Source organism: Cyclopterus lumpus, chromosome 23, assembly GCF_009769545.1.
Source record: "Cyclopterus lumpus isolate fCycLum1 chromosome 23, fCycLum1.pri, whole genome shotgun sequence".
Classification (NCBI taxonomy): Eukaryota; Metazoa; Chordata; class Actinopteri; order Perciformes; family Cyclopteridae; genus Cyclopterus; species Cyclopterus lumpus.
In genome coordinates, this window is record NC_046988.1 from 22,881 (window position 1) to 43,031 (window position 20,151).

Here is a 20,151-nt window from a genome sequence, read left to right on the forward strand (position 1 = left end):
TTGATGAATCTAAATCCTTCACAATGCATTCACTACACCTGTATAACTTCACCTAAAGTGGGGCTCAGTGTAATGTGTTTGTGCCCCAACAACTGAGCATGAGCACACAGAATAGCAGGCAAATGCAGTGAAAGGAAAAAACAGGAGCTTGTTTTAAAAGTAAGGATAAGATGTTTGTGTGCAAGACTGCAGAGAAAAAAGCAAAACCAGACACGGAAAATATTTTTAGGTGTAAAGGACAACACCATGATGCAAAAATGTGCTTCTAAAAATATATGAGGGAAAGGTATTGGTAAACACAGTTGAAGAAATATATGACCGTGAGGAGTTGAGAGAAACTTATCAAGGCTGTGTCACATGATGAAGATGACAGCGCAGAGTACTTCATATCAGACACCCCAATGGCCATATTGTAAGTTCAGTGAAAATGAATTGTACCAGTCCCAGTTGAGATGACACAAGGGCTAAAGCTGACTTAATGCAAGTGCTATTGTGGCTCAGAGGATCACTGAGCCACTCCAAGGCTTCTCCGCGAATCGCCTTGGAGTGGCTCAGTGATCCTGGGAGCAATATGTTGTCCGGGGCATCAGTCCCTGGTAGGGCCTCCCAAGGCAAAGCGGTCTCGGATGAGTCCAGACTAAGAGCAGTTCAAAAAACCCTAAAGAATAGCTGCACACGGAATGAAGCTAACTCGCCCAGACCAGGGAGCTGCTTAGTTTGACAAAAAGGGTATTAGAATAGCAGAGTTACATTTTAAGGTGACAGTTGGAGGCAAGCAGTAAAAAGAGAGATTTTGTATTGGGGGTTGGGCAAGGTTTAGCTGTTAAGTAGGTTTTTTAACCAATATAAATAACATTTAGCCGACGCTTGTATCCAAAGCGACTTACAATAGTGCATTCAACCATGAGTACAAACTCAGAACATCAAGAAAGAACAATTTCTTCAAGAAAGCCAAACTACAAAGTGAGAGCCGTCTTAAGTGCTAATTTATTTATTCTATGTATAGTCGGTAAATCTGTGTTTTTTGTTTTCGGTGGAAGATGTAGAGACTTTCTGCGGTCCTGATCTCAATGTGGAGCTTGTTCCACCATTGAGGAGTTGGGGACAGCAAACAGTCGTGACTTTGTTGAGTGTTTAGCTCGGAGTGACGGAGCTACAAGCCGATTGGTGGAAGCTGAGCGGAGTGAGTGGGCTGGGGTGTGAGGTTAGACCATGTCCCAGATGTAGACTGGACTCGATCTGTTCACAGCACGGTACACAATGTTTTGATGTGGATGCTACAGCCACTGGTAACCAGTGAAGGGAGCGATGTAGTGAGAGTGAATTGAGTTAAAGACCAGTCGAGCTACTGCATTCTGGATGGGCTGCAGACATCGGCTGGAACTAGTTGGTAAACCTAGATAATTTGTTTGCATATACAGGTGCATCTCAATGAATTAGAATATCATCGAAAAGTTAATTTATTTCAGTAATTCAATTTAAAAAGTGAAACTCATAATATATAGACTCATTACACAATGAGATTGATCATATTTTTATGATTTTTGATGATTATATTTACAGGTAATTAAAACCCGACATTCAGAATCTTAGAATATTACATGACCAATTACAAAAAAGGATTTTAAATAAAGAAATGTGGGCCTACTGAAGAGTGTCTATGTATAGTATACAGAATGATCTCAATACTTAGTCCTTTTGCATTAATTATTGCATCAATGCGGCGTGTCATGGAGGCATTGTTGGGTCTGGTGTCCCATCTTCCTCCTAACAACCCATAGATTCTCTTTGGGGTTTAGGTCAGACGAGTTCACTGGCCAATCAAGCACAGTGATACCCTTTGGCAGTGTGGGTCGGTGCCAAGTCCTGCTGGAAAATGAAATCAGCATCTCCATAAAGCTGGTCAGCATGAAGTGCTCTAAAATGTCCTGGTAGACGGCTGCGCTGACTTTGGACTTCAGTCCCGTTTCTCTTAGCCCAGGTAAGACGCTTCTGACGTTGTCTCTGGTTCAGGAGTGGCTTGACACCAGGAAATGTGGTGGCTCTTGAAGCTCTGACTCCTGCCGCATTGCACTCCTGGTGAATTTCCCCCAGGTTCTTGAATGGACTTTGCCTCACAAGGCTGTGGTTATGCCTGTTGCTGTGCACCTTTTTCTACCACACGTTTTCCTGCTACTCAACTTTCCATAATATGCTTGATACAGCACAGCCAGCTTCTTTAGCAAGGACCTTTCATGGGTGATCCTCCTTGTGGAGGGTAAGCCGTCTTCCCCATGATGGTGTAGCCTACTGAACCAGACAGAGACCATTTAACGGCTCAGGAAACCTTTGCAAGTGTTTTCAGTTCATTAGCCGATTACAATACTGAACAATATGAATGGGTGTGAATGGGTGAATGATGTTAAAGCTCTTTGCCCAGGTCTATTTAAAGTACAAGTAGTCCAGCAGGAACAGAATGCTACTGAAAAGTAGCTTACCAACATCTTGGCTACCTTCTGTAACATGACCATTGTGTGAGAGCCACAAGTGTGGTTAATACATTGGTTAATTGGAATTTCAGGAATATTAATTATTTAATTTCTAAATGATGCTCATTGTGCAGGAACTAAGATATGTAAAATAGATTGAAAGACATTTATGTTAATGATTGACTGATTTAATAATGTCATGACGGCAGCAGGTGCGAAAGAAAGCGCTGCATTAGGCATGGGAGCATATAGTTTTTTTACCGTGTGCCAGACATGGATGTTGTGCTGTCATGATGGTAGCGAGATGTAACCAGTAACCTAAAACCAGTTTTGTAAACATTCCTGAAGAAACCTTTGGGTAACATCACAGAATCATTTCTCTGCTGTGTGCGTCATGAATATAATCAGTAGTGGAACTGATCTCATGAGTGCACAAACGCAGCAGCATTTAATTTAGTAAACCTGTGATTAATAACCAACACTTCCACATTTTTAGGATGATCTGAGAGCAGCAAAATGTAGAAAGTGAGTGATCATATAAAAACCCTGGAGTGCCCGTGCACACACCTGCCATACCTATGATGGGTTTCTGCAAGACCAGACCGATCACCTGCAAACAGATTCCCTCCAACTGCTGAGTGATCTGAGAGGTAGAATGAAAAAATATAGTATCAACAATACCATAACAGCATGTATGATATGTGTTGGCTGTGAGTGTGTGAGACCTCTTTGTGATCCTCCATGACTGTAAGGATGGTGTCAATGGTGCTTAGGATGCCCAGGGCCATGACAGTCTTGTCCTCGTTCTCCTCGTACTCCTCACTCTGAAGGACCCGAGTGAAAATCTCCGCCTGTCAAACACATACATTGGTTACACATACTTCAAACATCTTCTGCAGTCATACAACAAATCACTGGTCTATTTTCAAGAAATTTCTCTGAAGTGCTGTAGCCAATAGATCCATCACAACAGCTTGAACAATTGCGCACATTCCCCCCCACACTGATTGGCTAAATGTTATTTCCCCTGCTATGTATATTTGTCAATAACTTGTTTATTTTGAGAAACCAGTGTTTCAAGTCAGAATGCCAACAAATGTTTATTGTGTTCCTACCAGGTTTTGAGTCATGTCCACAGCAATAGCAGCAACTTCCTGGTTGTACTCGCAGATCATCTTCTGAATAACGTTAGTCAGGTCATCATTCTCCGTCTCTTTCACCACATGCAGCAGCTCCTGCATGACCGGCCGAATGTACGGCCTGATGTACAGCTTGGCTTCACAAACGTGCAAAAAGAATATGAATCAAAGTAAATAATGAATGTGGTAAAGAAAAAAAAAAAAGTTTGTTTCTCCAAAATGAGTACATTGATTTCATGGTCGTATTTGCACTTTTTGCATTAGCTCTATACTGAATTGTACAACAGTATCAGCTGATTGAAGTGGTTAAGTATTACCAATTACTGTAAGATAACAAATTCCTCAACACACCTTGTTCTTGGTTGCTAACCAGCGTCTGTAGAGCCATTGCAGCTTCCACCTTGACAGGCATCTCTTTGTCATCAATCAGATCCTGTTTTACCAATTCAACGGCATTCCTGAGCACCAGCTCATCATGGAAACGCAGTGGGCTGAAGCAGTGGAGCACCCAGCACGACTGCCCAAACACAGCAAAAAAGCTCTGATTAATACAACACCCATACAGGTTTCATCTCGATCTATCCAGTGTTTTTAGATTACCATTGGAAAACTTTATTAATACCCAGTAGGGAAACACATTTTCCACCAAAAATCTCCTACCAAGAACAAAGTGGAAAGAAAACACAAAGAATAAATACCATATGAAACATATGAAAACATATGAAACATGATTGACATCAGAAAGATGCTATATACATTTTTTTAATGTAACTGCTGCTGAGAGCTGGGGCTGTATAATGTGGATAATGCAGGATAATGGAAGTGGTGTTGACTGCCCAGTGACTTTCTTTTAAGAAGTTCAACTCACACCAGTTAAATTACTCCAATGAAAAAGAGGCACATGCACTGATCTGGGCATTGAAACATTTCGAGGTCTACAGACAGACACTCACCCTGGCTCGCAGGTAACCCGTAGGAGAGTTGAGTAGAGGGAAGACATAATTTTGCAACATCAATTCCATCTGCTCCCTGTACAATCCGCTTCTGTAGAATGAGAAATGCATACACAATACAGCCCAGAGATAATTTAAACACAACAGCAAAAGGACTAAAATAACCTTTAACTTCAAACAGAGAGCTGCATCTGTAGATGTGCGTACCTTAAGTAAAAGCTCAGCCAGAGCTCCAATGCAGTGCAGTGCCCCATCCTTCTTACGAGGGTCAGCAGATGGGTCCATCAGTATCTGGTGGCAGAACTCCATCATCTGAGGAAGAACCTGCCAAGAGTAAAACACAAAGCTTACATGTAGAAAAGGATGAAGAAATTGAAGCTCGTAGTAAAATGTTCTGCATGATGCCACAAGCTCCCGTAGCCCCAAATCAGTCTGCAGCAAATTCCAAGCCGCATGAGCAGCAAACCTAAAACCCCTTTTTCCCCATTTCGAGATGGACGTTAGGGACAGATAGCAAGAGTAGGCCTTGCGCATGTGTCACAGAGAGAAGACGGTAGCTTCCAGCATTTTTCTGATAAATTAACTTACATAGATAAGATGGAAGTACGTTAAGAATTGCCTTATAAATAAGGATATGCAAATGATTCAGTCTACGGATGGACAATGCAGTCCAACCAAACATAGCATACAGGGAGCAATGGTGAGTAAGAGACTTAAGATTGGTTATGAACCTCAATGCTCCATGGTAGACAGTATCTAAGGAGTGAAGATGCATGCATACATAAAACATCACCATAATCAATCACAGACATAAAAGTAGCAGCAACAAGTTTCTTTTTAGCATCAAAAGAAAAGAAAGACTTATTTCTGAAATAGAAACCCAGCCTCATCTTCAACTTCTTCACAAGTTACGGAATGTGATGTTTAAAAGAGAGAGAATCATCAATTAGTGAAAGGTTCAATACAGCTTAAAGATGGCCAGCATAAGATCAAGTTGCCCTTCAGGACACCCCAGGTACACATAACAAACTACTTTTCTGTTGCTAAACAGCACATCAGTTCACTGAAAATGAGACTACTGAAGGATGAAAGTTTTCACAAAGAAACCTCAAATTACAGTGTTATTTCTGAACTGTTCAGAACTGTTGACTCGCAGAGCCCTGCATAAGATTTCCAAATGTGTCTGGACTGTTGGTCTAGGCACAAATGGCAAACAAAACCTGAATCCTTGAATCCAAATGTGAAACACAGTAAGCGTACTGCTCCACCTAGACCTCGTTCTGTGGAATAAGTGCAATCCTCTGAACATATAACAGCCCTGTCTTCTGATGACATTTCCCATGAATGTGGCTCAGAGGGAAAAGTCTCTATCCTTTATGGTTGATACTGGTTTGGTAAAATAGCCTCTAATGGTGTCACAAGCTGCTGTTATAGATGCTACATCTCAAGCAAAATCCAAATCCTGAAAAGCCCACGCTCCCCCATTTCCTGCAAAGATAGCCGCCACTTCGAGCACATCAATCAACCAAAACCCACTGAGAGAATGTATGTTGCAGATGGTGCAGGTGTGACTGTTAACAGTGCAACCCACAACATATGTGACCCTGCGTCAGAAGCCATGAGTCCCGTGCGTGTGCAGGAGGCTAACCACAAGAGTCCCAGCGTGCGCCAGAGCAGAGTGCTGGGGAGGACGCAGGTGGGATGAAGGTGGGCCGCTGACTTCTTTACGCCGGCTTTAACCTGTAAAACCCCTCAATCCTTTGAGGTCTGTGTCAGTTGTTCAAGGGGTAAAAGACAACAATTCCACAGTCATCCCTTGTGAAGTTCAGGTGAAAATGAAGGTAAAGGACACTGGGCTGAAAGGGCCTTATGCACAGCTGACTCAGGGGGAACTCATCTCTCTGGTGCTCAAACAAGCAAAGCAGCTGTCAGAGAGAACAAGAAGTGTATGACAGATTGGTAAATGGAGACTACAGGAACAAGAAAGACTAATTGAAAAGCAACTGACTCTTAAAGAATAATGGTGAAGACCCACAACCATGTTCTGAGGCAAAGAAACAGTGTATGGATTATAGGAAATTCTTATGAAATCGACTGTTTCAAAAAGTACTGTTTTGTTTCTAATGTAATGACTCCTCATGTACAAATTTATAAAGAATTGTTTTGTCTGCTGTAAGAAACAATTAGGGGCCAGTGTGTAAGAGCTATTTTGTTTGTTTTGTTTTGTTGGGCAAGAGGTCAATAAATCAGGAGGATCACTAGGGCCAGGAGTTGCTAGATTGGCAGGAGCACACAGTTTTTGACCGTGTGATAACGTGTGATAATGCGTGGTAATTTATGATAATGGATGTTTTGATTTATATTAGTTTTGGATTGTGACAGAGAATGTGGCTATCCTATGTTTATGTTGTAAAATGTACAATTGTCACGAATAAATAACCTTTATGTGTGAAACTGGACAATGCATCGTGTAATCGCACGCATCTAAACTACGCAAACAGCACCCGTCGTGGGCTTTTTTTGATACGCAACGGGGGTCACTACAACTGCTGTCAAACACAGCCGTGAATCATGTCAATGTGGGATTCAATAGCCTCAGTGATGAGGATGTGGCATGGATGTATGTTAATGGTAATACTAGTGGCATATTCCTCTACAATAGCTATGTAAACATACTTTTTCAGAAAAAAGTTTAAAAACTTGAATATGACACACTCAGTACACTGCACGGTCACTGACACACTCTCACTGCCCCGGGCCCTGAGGGGAAGGTCTGACCTGGTTGTACTTCTGTGTAAAGTTTTGCAGATAGCATACAATGGGTTTATCAGCTCTTTTTCAATAAAAACAGCTACATGCTTCTGCTGGAATGGGAATTGATGAAAGCGTAGTTTGCGGGCCAGAAAACACAAATAATGAGGTTATGTAACTGAGGGGAACTGTGAGTGGCAGTTCTCTGTGGGTTCATCGCTACAAACAACACCCTTCAAAGTTTCAAAGATTGGCAAAAAATCATCGGGAATATCTTTGCTGTGACTTGCATGTCACATTATTGACCCACCCGTAACCACAGTCATCAGACAAATGTATTGTAGAGTAAAAGTATAAAGTCTCAAAAGAAAGATATACTCAGGCAAAGAGCCGGTGCCGAGAAACTGTGTAGAATTGCCCTAGTTGAATAAATATACTAATTTCTTCAGGGCTAATGCTCCTCCTCACCTCCTTCCTCTTGCGAGCAGCTTTACAGAGGACACTCTGAGCAGCAGTGGCTGGTAGGGCTTGATCATCATAGAGGTCTGCAACATAGACAAAACAAAACTCACTCACAAAAAAAATGAAATCAAACAACATATTCAAAAATAATTTAAAGATCCCTTCTCCACCACTACGTACAATGGCAATAATGCAGAGAAGACTCTTTACACTCCTTTTCATTCATAATCTCTCAAGGTTCAAGGTTTTTTATTTGCCATCTGTGCCTAGACTAGCAGTCCAGACACATCGGAATTATTTTTGCAGTGTTCTCCGAGTCAACAGAGGTACAAAACAAACACTATAATAATAATAATAATAATAATAATAGTAACCGTAATAATAATAGAAATATGAAAAATGAAAAATATATTTAAAAAAACACTGTACAAAAGACACACTGTACATAGTGGTAAAGTGTATGCAGTATTTACAGTATTAAGTACAGGAACAGGTTATCAAAAATAAACATAAAAAAGGAAAGGAGAGTGCAGAGATAATAAGTAGGTAAGTAGGCTAGTGCTGTACCTAGCATGTAAAAAGAAAGAAAGAGGGGGAAGGGGACAGTTATATGGGGATATTGCACATGTTCAGATGTTGGTGGAAGGTTGTGTGGGGTATTGCACTGATTGTGGTATTGCACATTTTTCACACTTTCAAGGAGTGCGCATTTCTCAGTAGTTCTGTTGTGCCATCAGTCTGACTGTGGCAGGGAAGAAGCTGTTAAAGAAGCGTGTCCTGTGGGTGACGATGCTTTCCGCTCTGCTGTGTCTCAGGTTGTATGTGCAGTGTTTGTGTCTGAGCAGAGAGTGAGCTGGATGAAGTGAGTCTCCCTATAACTACTCTATCAGCTGTTTGCGGGAGTTCACTTTCAGTGAACCAACCACATTCTTAAGCCAATCACATCATTGATGTCAAATTATTAAACTATTAGGTGTGACCCTCCTCCACCCAGTCACCTCCGGTCCTGCTCCTCATTCATCATCGAATTGCAGCACCTCCCATTCTAATTAAGTCTCTCCTGATTAAACTACAAAGAGTAGTTCAAAAACAAAAGCCCAATCACTTTCAGTGAGTTTTTCCTGTGCTCTAATAATCTACTGTACATGGCTGTCAAACAACATGATAATTCAAACAAAAATCAACAGCATCTAAAAAGTGTTACCAATGATATTTGCTAGCAGATTTGGCATCATGTTTTCTTGGCTGAGCGAGTTTAGAGATTAATGGAGTGTACTCACTGAACTTCATGCGGATGTACTCATAAGGGTCTTCCTGCCAAAGCTTCTCATCCTCATCTTTGTAACACATCAGTGGGAAGATGACTTCCTGGCATATGGTCTGTAATAGATGATCAATAACAAAAAAAAAGAAGATGATATTTAACAAGGAAAGACATGTGCCACTAGTGATAGAAGAAACTTTGCATCCCTCTTAACTCCAACTTTCATAACCTGAAGACATTACAAGTTTGATTAGGTCTGTGAAGAATTTGACGACTATAATTGCAATGGAGCACTGAACTCATGAGCAAATGCACAGATGGAATGATTTGACACATAATGAATTCAATTATTTATTTATTTTGTACAGCCCAAAATCACAAATTAGCCTCAGAGGGCTTTACAATCTGTACACATACGACATCCTATGTCACATCGGTTCAGGAAAAACTACACCCCAAAAAACCTTTAAGGGGAGAAAAAGGGAAGAAACCTTCTGAAGAGCAACAGAGGAGGATCCCTCTATCAGGTGACCAGAATGAATAACATAACCGAGTTACAACACATTTAATGAATATGACAGAAATTATTAATATAATGACCGTAGGTATGATGAAAAAGTTACAACTACCAAAATGAACAGCAACAGTGGATATAGTCGAATAATAATTACATTAAAAGCAGCAATGGTAATTCAGTTTCAGTTTATTTTGTATAGCCCAATATCACAAATTACAAATTTGCCTCAGAGGGCTTTACAATCTGTACACATACGACATCCCTGTCCCAGGACCTCACATCGAATCAGGAAAAACTCCCCAAAAATAACCTTTCACAGGGAAAAAAGGGAAGAAACCTTCAGGAGAGCAACAGAGGAGGATCCCTCTCCCCGGATGGACAGAAGCAATAGATGTCATGTGTACAGAATGAACAGCATTTACAAAGTTACATAAACACATTACATGAATATGACAATGTATGAATGGAACTCCAATCCATGAAACAGAAGGAGGTAGAGAGGAGGGGGCGGGGCATCAGTAGGGCCAAGGTGGGAGGCCGGCTCACCAGGCATCAGACACCTCCAGGTCCAATGGACCCTATGAGACGTGAAGTCACAACGACTCCGGGGAGGAAGCAGAGTTAATAAGGTGCAATGGAGAGATGTAAATGTATCCATAAGGAGAGAGAGAAGAGGAGAGAGGTGCTCAGTGTATCCTAAAACATCCCCCAGCAGCCTATAAGCCTATAGCAGCATATCAAGGGGCTCGACCAGGGCAAACCTGATTCAGCCCTAACTATAAGCACTATCAAACAGGAAAGTCTTAAGTCTATTCTTGAATGAGGTGACTGTGTCTGCCTCCCGGACTGAAAGTGGAAGCTGGTTCCATAAAAGAGGAGCTTGATAACTGAAGGCTCTTGCTCCCATCCTACTTTTTAGGACTCTAATTAAAGCTGCAAGCAGCGATGTGCGGGTCCTCGTTCCTCCTCGCACGTCAGGGGTAATGGCTGGATGCCGGCTCCCTCGGCCGAGAACGCAGGCCCGCCGGTATAACGTTTTAACGTTTGTCACATAACGCTGATTTCCTTTCCCCAGTCGGTGGCGCTATGAGAACGTGAACTTATACATGTATCACGTGTCTCTACGTGAAATCTAGACCACGTCATGTAAATTACATGTGAATCCGATGCGTTTTAGGCTGATTTCCTTTGGCCAGTAGGTGGTGCTTTGACTGAGTGAAAATAGGCTTGTCAGGCCATGACATTTATCAAGCATGAAAGGTTTGGGGAAGTCCAGTGGAGCCAGGAGGTGGTGCTGTGACAATGTGAACATATACATGAGTCATGGATCTCTACGTGAAGTATAGACCATGTGATGTAAATAAAATCTAAAAAGAAGTCATGCAAGAAATTAGTCCCAGATTGGACATGAACACACGTCTCCTGTTTCCAAAGCATAGTTATAAACCGCAGGGCTACAGATCCAGTTGCATAAATAATATTGTTTTAATAGAGTATGTTTATAACTTTAGAGTATGAAAATGTAAAATGTTCAAAATTATTATATGGATGTTTACAGGGTCAGTATGTCATAACATATGAAAAATATGGAGCAGATTAGATAATGTACGGCTGAGTTAAAACAACTTAAATTTTCATGGCGAATGGCGTTTCTTTGAAATAGAACCCTACTCACATAGTTTTATATTTTTTAAATCCTTTAATAAGTTGTCATTGCTAAGGTCTCTAGATCACACTGCCCGATTTTGGAATGAATCGGGTTTAAGCTCTAGGAGGAGTTTGCTGTTTTACAACACCCAAAAACGTAAAAAAAAACATGTTAAAAAACGTGAAAAAGAGGCTAAAAATGCAGATATTGAGCGATTGACTTGCAGCGTCCCCCAATGTTCAAATATTATGAAATAATTAGGGTAGATTAAGGGGTGCCATGTGGACATAGCAATTTGTTATGGATAGGCCAAGTCATTTGGAAGTTATGTGTCTTTAAATATTAGGCCACACCCCTTAGAGGTTCATTGGCACATATCTTCTAAACCCAATGAGTTATCAACAAGCTTTCTATGTCACCGGAGACTTTTTTGTAGAGCAGGTCCAAGTGGACATGTGTACCAAATTTCAAAAGTTAGCAAAAAAAGGCAGGCGTTCTACCTTAAGGGGGCGCTATAGAGAAATGTATTTGTACCCAAATGCGAGACCTCCAAATTATCACATTTTTCACCAGTCCTGATATACATGTCAAATTTAACAACTTTTGGGATATGATAAAGGCCCCAAAAACGATTTCATTGCTAGAGAATAAGAAGAAGAAGAAGAATTCTTCAAAAAACAATAGGTTCCTCACAAGGACCCTAATTAAAGTTGCAGGCAGCGATGTGCGGGTCCTCTTTCCTCCTCCTCCTCGCACGTCGTCGGGGTTATTGGCTGGATGCCGGCTCTAGCAGCCCGGGAATGTCTGCGACCGTCACTGGCCGTTTCTCAATATGCGTTCTTGTCCATACTTGTGTTCTCGTGGACTTGTGAAACGTCATCAGTCGCGGCCCAAGTACTGTTCCAATTCAAAAGTTCGCTTCTCGCAAAGAACGGTAAAAACACCCGGATGTGACTTGATCCGCCCAGTTTCCAAAGGATGCATCAGATAAGACCGGTGAGCCTGCAGCCCTGGGCGGACAGCGCTCAGTGTGGCTGCCGAGAACAGCCTGATGTCGGCAGGACTTTTTTAAATGATCCGCTGGCTCTGATGTCTCCGTAGCGGTTACACATGATATATCATTAAGGTTTAGAGCACAAAGAGTTTATTATTATTATTAGTTAAGCCCTCTAACTGAGGGTTGCAATTACATGTATTAATATAACTATATATATATATATATATATATATATATAATATACATTTAAAAAACACACAATTCAAAATAAAATAATTATATTTTAAAGGAAAACGAAAAAAGCAGGGTTGTCATATTTAATTTACAATGAATAATTGGAGTAAACTCATGAGCACGAACAGCTGACGTGGTGACGTCATCAAGTTCGCTGCTGTTCCAATTGCAGAAAGACCGTCCTTCGTCCTCCCGGACTCCAAAAGAACACAAGTCTGTACTCAGTGTACTTTGGATTGAGAAACGGCCACTGTTTCTAAAATATTGTACAGTTTGACCATTTGTTTTTCACATGTGCTTTGAGGAAAGTCTGTCAAGTGCACACACACACCCACACACGATAAAAATAGCAAAAAACATAGTTTTCCCAAGTGGGTCACTGACAGCCATTATAGGTTCATCCCAAGCTTCAGTTTTGAAGTGAAGCCTGCCGTTTATTGACCATTGAGAAAAGGTTTTCCTGTTAACAAAATCCTTAATCCCCTAAAAAACGAAGTTAACCCACTAGGTCTTCATATCCTCAGATGATGTAAGTACATGAAGACTTTTCTGTTGGTTGTTGGCAGAAAACACAACAAGCAGCGTGCTTTGCTGGAGGTGGTTCTACTGCTCCACCCATAACCAGGATATGTCATACAAGCTCCCTCTGACATGTTAAAGGAAGACAAATGATGCTCTCATTTTTACAGACTTTTCTTTTCGGACACTGCATTTTGCACAATATGTGACCTTTAAGATATACTCAAATGTTACCTCAAATACAAAAGAAATGGGCATATTAAATGCAATGTAATACATTTTGATTACAATAAAAAAGCTACTTAAAGTTCAACTAAGTACAATACTGTGAATAGTGTCAATTACATTCCTTTATGACTCTCCTACCTGCATATGTGGCTTCATCTGTTTCCAGGTCAGTGAGTGTGACAGGCCCTGATTGAGGTAGTTGAGGCACTGCTGCAGGACACGAGGAGTAACATACTGCTTTTGTCGGTGCTGGTCCAATACCTTGAGCAGGACCTGGACAACAGATGACAAAAGAGAAAACGGAGTAACCAAAACCAAGCATGAGCAACATAATCATGACAATATAAACCAGGGGTAGGCAATGTATGATGCATGCCGGCATAGGCATACCAGGATTTGTTTTCAGTGACACATGAGAAATCCAATAATATACAAAATTAAAGCTGCAAGCAGCGATGTGCGGGTCCTCGTTCCTCCTCCTCCCACGTCATCGGGGGTACTGGCTGGATGCCGGCTCACGCGGCCCGGGAATGTCTGCGACCGTCAGAGTAAGCGTCTATAAATTATACTCCACCACTTGCTGTATCCACTGTATTGCCCGAGACAACATGCATCAATATAATAGCGATGCTGGGAATTATACATTGCAGACACTCCACCACTTGCTGTATCCACTGTATGGCCCGAGACAACATGCATCAACATAATACATTTTAAGGGGATCTGATAAATTCCCTTCATCAGGAGTGCAGTTACATATAGTGGCATGAAATACACAAGAATTAATGGAAAAATCACACAAACTGACTTCCGATACCGTGTAGAGCATGGTTCCAAGAGACTTTTTCAGTTTACATGTTTTACATAGGTCTACCAAGTTTCATAAATGTAGGTGAAACGTAGCGCTGGGGCTGCTTAAATTAATATTTGTAGAGGGCGCTATCGAGCCATATTGCCATTCTGAAGCATTACAATCGTATCAGGTAACTACATCTTTGACTTGAAATGTGTGTGTTAAGTTACATTTCGAGCATGTTATATTGGTTTATTCGGTCACGGCGAAGGATCAAACTTCACCGATCAAACTTCAACGAATCCATACAATCTTCAGTGAAGCATTATCAAGGTCTTAAGTCTATTCTGGCACATTCTGAGAGGGATCTGATTAATCTGTGAGGAGAAGGGTATAACAGTAGAAAACGTGTAACTTAATGTTGCCACTAGGTGGCGCTATGACTAGAATGCAAAATTAACATATGGATGTCTTCAGGGTCAGTATGTCATGACATATGAGAAATATGGAGCAGATTACATAATGTATGGCCGAAAAAATCAAATTCCATTTTCATGGCGAATGGCGTTTCTTTGAAATACAACCCTACTCATAGTTTTATATTTTTTAAATCCTTTAATAACTTTTCATTGCTAAGGTCTCTAGATCACACAAACCAATTTTGGAATGAATCGGGTTTAAGCTCTAGGAGGAGTTCGCTGTTTTACAACGCCCAGAAAACGTGAAAAAATGCGAAAAAAGGCTAAACATGGCGATATTGAGCGATTGACTGCAGTCATATGGACATATGCTAGTAATTTAGTATGGGATAGGCCAAGTCATTTGGAAGTTATGTGTCTTTAAATAGGAGGCCACACCCCTTAGAAGTTAATTGGCCCATACCTTCTGACAGCAATGAGATATCAACACGCTTTTCATATGACATTGAACCAATAATGAACCACAGAAGTTTTCGTAAAGATCGGACACAGCGTTTAAGAGAAAATGGAATAAACGTGTTCTTTACAAAATTCAAAATGGCGCATTTTATGGCCACCGTGAACTTTTTTTTAGAGCAGGTCCAAGTGGACATGTGTACCAAATTTCAAGTCAATCGGTCATTGTTAGCAAAAACCGTGGGCTTTCTGCCTCAAGGGGGCGCTATAGAGAAATTCTTTTGTACCCAAATGCGAGATGGCCAAAATGTTGTGTTTTTCGTCAGTCCTGATATGCATGTGAAATTCAAGAACGTTTGGGATATGATGAAGGCCCCAAAAAGTCCAAAAACCTTAGAGGAAAATAATAATTCCTCGAAAAACAATAGGTTCCTCTACGACCCTAATAATAAGAAACATTAGAATAACAATATTAATATAAATATTGAAATATGCCACTTCTTTGTTAAATATTACATGAGGAAACTTCTAGCAAAGAGGACACCACACTGCACAAATCTGACATGCCATGAAAATCAAGCTGTACTTTTCAGCCCAATTGGACACAAAGTTTGGAAGAGACACTGCATATCCAGTGTTAAAATATAGAGTAGAGTAGCACATTTAAGAAACTGTGTACCTCCAAAATCAGAATACAGAAGGCAAGCGCGTATTGCTGAATGTTGGAAACTGTCAGGATCTGGAGTTGTGTATCTTGTTTCCTATTTTATTTTGAAGTCCCCGTCTCTCGTGTCCTCTGTTCCCCTGCATTTCCTGTCCCGGTGATTGTCTGCCATGTCCCTGATTGTTTCCTCCTGTGTCCAATCACCTGCACCATCCCTGTGTATTTAAACCCTGTTTGTGTCATTCCCCTTTGTTGGTTCGTCCTGGTTTTATCACTGAGATCACGTGTGTCAGTCCTGTCTTTTGTGATTCCTCTGCTTAAATAATTCCTTGAGTAAGGAATAAAGTTGCTTTTTCAACGTTGTTGGCGTTTGGGTCCTGTTCCTGTGGCTACACCGTGACAGAAACGTAATAGATAGAAAATACAGGAGGCTTTCCTTGACAGTGCAGAGATTTTGTTTGAAGGACTACGAAATAAAGACACCATCAAATCAAGTTTTGAAGTTGTGTTCTGCAAGAACTGTTGAGATGAGCATGAATCCAATAAATACTGGAACATTTTGCAAACTGTACTGACAAATACACAGATGTTCAGTGTGGCTGTGCATGAAACAAATCCCAATCTCACAGTCAGCTGACATCAGACCTTTCAGAGGTTTGTGTGCAGCTGTAATTATTAACATGCAGACCAGAAAAGTTGGGCGTTACTCATAAACACATTACTGTAATATTATGACTCTCCCAAGTAAAGAGTAGGATAAGGGATTAAAATCTTCTATTGCAAATGTGAATAATGGGGTAAATGTTCAATCAATGCCTTCAAATAGTGAAAAAACATTCACTTTTGAAGCAATTTTGAATGTCTTTTCACCAATAACCAGTCATCTTTTAAACATCTTTTAAACTGAAATTTGCTCAATGGGATGCTTATCTCAAGATGGCGTGAAAGCGCAGAATGAGAGACAAATCTGATATGCTCATTTTCACAGATGCTTTCTGAGGAGAAAAAGAGAGAGGTGGTCTTTTCTGACACTTTAGGGGTCTGCAGACACATCAGGGACAGAGAATAAAACTGCATTTTGCATAATATGTGAACTCAAATATGACAGAAAAGGGTATTTTAAATGCAATATAAAACATTTTGATTTCAATAAAAGGACAACTAAGTACATTAAATACATTGTAAATATGTGCCTTAAGCTTAGGCACTTACAGGCAAATATCTCTCGTTGTACGTGTGCCGAGGATGTAATCATTAATATAACGTAACTAATTACTTTTGACACCAAGTAATAAGAAAAGTAAAAATGATTGATTGATGATGATGATGATGAGTAAAAAGTAACTCATTAGACCAACTGAGTAACTTGCCCAACATTGCAGACCAGACATACTACCACTCATACTATAATAATAGGCCTACAGCTCTATTGTTATACCAAGATCAAACTTGCAGTAATAATATAACAAACTATCAGCCTTGGTAATTTTTGCAAATTGACCCTGACATTATAGAAAAGATTCCTGATCTGATCTCAACCAACATCTTTAAGTCTCACTGACACACGCTTACCTGCTGTATGCCCATTGCATATATCTTCAGGAAAAAGTCTGCAAACTCGTAGTACTCCTTTGTCACATTGCCAGGGCTTCCATACCTGTAATTTAGAGAGAAGCATGTTCTGACAACGGGGATTTAATCACTGCATTTCATCACCGGTTGGTAACATCAATTCATTACTGGCCTCGCATCACAATTCAACTCCCTTCCCTTATCATGTGTCATTCAGTTTGTGAGGAGAGCAGGCGAGCAGAAGAAAGATCAGCCAGCGCTAAATGGAAAGGATGTTGTACTAACTCACACAGGCTTCGCCCTCGACTGGACTATGGGTAATCCTGTAGAAATATAACAGGAGTAGAAAGGACATTGAACTGGTTTCCGTGGTTTTTTGACTAGTACAAAAGATAATGGCTATTGTTCTTTGTTGAATCTTAGTTGAGATGTCTGTTGGTCTGTTAGGTGGCTACAACGGTCGCAATGGCAACAGTAATGGACGCTTTACCATCAAACAACGTAAATGTGAATGAGATTGTCCCTTCTACTTCTATGGCTAATACTCTCCCCATTCACAAGCCCGCATTTGCCCACTGAAATTTTGCATACCCGTAGCCAGGCTGGCAACATTTCAGGACATGCCTAACAGAATACATGCAGACCTCACAGAACAAGCAGCACAAATCGTAATCGATATGCGATTTACCCACCGACTACCTGCATCCACAGATGGAGTCCCCATTTCAAGAACCTGGTCAGTAACCATGGACCATTCAAAGAGGTTAAGCAGTCACGAGCCTGCCCGGCCTGCAGAGCGCTGCCCAAGACTCGATAACAGGAGGATAACTTTTGACGCTTTACTGTGATGCTTTGCTGTGATGAGAGAAAGACAGAGCTAGAGATTGACACTATGTAAATCCCCGCTCCGCCACTGACTCTCCGGTCATCGCAGCTGAGACACCGGATTCGTCTGCAGAGGATGATAATCTCAACTTAACCGGAACATCATCAGAAGCCCACTGCTGACAGCTCTTTGCTGGGTCTTCCAGCTTGTGATGACGACTGTGGCAGGGCATAGTCATCACAATTCAATTCAGCACAAAACGAATATGACGTTTCATGGCTGCACATTCTCAAAACAATCCAACAGCTACTGGCCGTCCCTGCCGCACCTCAAGTAAAGGAGGCAAGTCGCAGAGACGATGATGCTCATATAAAACGGTCACAGCTGGTAGCACAGCACTGTGTCCATTCATAAGCGCCTAAACATTCATAATTAGCTTGAAGTTGTCAAAAAGCTCACCTCACCCAACTTTGATGGACACTGTGGTAGTGGGCATGGTCTGTGCTCAGCTGTGGGACTGGTTCAGGGGAACAGTGCAAAACCTTGTAACCCAATGCCAATTATCCCTCATTCCTTTAAACAGTAGCAGGCTGGAGCTCTGGTGTCCGGTGAGATACACAGAGGACAGCGAGAGAGAAACACCAGCCTGGGAGAGCCGGACTGATTCATGAACACTGGACTGCGTGCAGCAAGAAAGAGTGCATGGCAGTGTGAATTGTTTTGTTGTAGTGTATAATAAAATATGTTTGTGTTAACCTTAACTGCTGAAGACGGTGTTGTGCGTAGAGAAGGACGCGCGAGTCGGCTATAAACATGTTTGGCAGTGAGTTTGAAATGAAACTCAGCCTTTTCCACTCTACCCCGAGTTGTGGCCGTGTTGCTGTTTTATTACAGATTGGCACGGGCAAATTATTTCCATAGTAAACAACGGGATGTTTATTACCTGGGAAATATACCTGAATCCAGTTTAAGTGCAGAGTATACATGTGTCTGTTCCTCCTTCATCTATCTCCACACAGGATGACAGGATGGGAAAACAGTGACACGATGTCAGCTACTGTGTTTACAGACAAGCCGTTGATGCGTTTACGAACCTCATATCCACACCGGAACAAAAGGCATTGTACACAGTGGTGTGATGTCTGCTGAATCTCTCTTATTTTATCACAAAGACTTCATTGTCATGGTTAGGTCTAGAGAATGGGCTATGTTCCTCACTGCCCGAATGATCTTACAACAAACCAAGTTTATGATCAACTGGAAGGGAAGCAGCCCCAACAGGTGGAGTATCTGGAGGTTATGGTCCACATGTGCAGGTTGCGGGCCACTCTGTCTGATTAGACATGGACAGCACTCCTGCATATACAGTTTGCAACTGCTGGGGCTGTAACGGTGATGCCGTTTATCGTCATGCATGCTGTGTTTGTTGCAGTTGCAACCATCCAGTGGTAAAGCTGGTGGTTTGCCAGCTTGAATGCCAAGTAGCACAAGCTGTTCTTGGAACTGTCAATCTTCTGATTGAGAGACGACCCGCTCTACCTTCACAGTCACCCCAAAGTGATTTGTTGCCCAGACACATTGAAGTCCTCGAGCTTCAGGCAAGGTTTTTGATCCTCCAACACTTCAGGCCCCCATTATGTGGAAGGAACATGTTGGTAAGTGCCGACAACCCAACAGGCATGGCGGAGTTTGGTCTGCAGCCCGGTCTGCAGCCCTGTTGAGGATGGCAGAGAGCCTGTGGTTGTTGGCTTCAGAGCACCTGTTTTTCTGAAGGCTAAATTCCTGGGTTGGAAAAGGGGAAGTGGATCAGTTTGCCAACCGATGCAAGACCCACTGCCTGGTAAGGTTCTCCCTGGCCCAGCAGGACAATCAGCCCCTAGGGGTGGACGCCTTTGCACCATGGCCCACAAAGCTGTTTTACGTACTACCTGGGTTGGCTGGGGCCCCCTACTTCTCCGCTGTGGTTATAAAGAAGTAGGTGGGCAGCGGCGACTAACCTTCAGCCGGTCAGGATCAGTGTGGTTGGGTCAATATGTTATGTAGCAGCAGGTTGTACATTCATCGGGCTCCACCCACTGTACCCATAGAGTCCAGTAGAGGGCGAAGCCTGCGTGAGGTAGAACGAAGATTACGATATCAATGTGTACGGTGTACAATTTTACTTATGTGCATACCTTTTTGTGGTTTGATTTAAACACCAAAAAACAAACTGTCACATTGTGAATGGCTGGTAATGTCCCT

At 41.6% G+C, this 20,151-nt stretch overlaps 1 protein-coding gene across 1 annotated transcript in view; it reads right to left on the bottom strand.

The window, feature by feature from the left end:
• Positions 1–20,151, bottom strand: part of ipo8 (importin 8) — an 81,568-nt gene that overhangs the window by 17,607 nt on the left and 43,810 nt on the right. Inside the window, 10 exon segments of the mRNA XM_034525881.1 lie at positions 3,045–3,111; positions 3,194–3,319; positions 3,584–3,744; positions 3,959–4,124; positions 4,561–4,632; positions 4,750–4,884; positions 7,780–7,856; positions 9,054–9,153; positions 13,319–13,453; positions 17,085–17,169. Of these exon segments, the coding sequence (XP_034381772.1) occupies positions 3,045–3,111; positions 3,194–3,319; positions 3,584–3,744; positions 3,959–4,124; positions 4,561–4,632; positions 4,750–4,884; positions 7,780–7,856; positions 9,054–9,153; positions 13,319–13,453; positions 17,085–17,169 (1,124 nt within the window).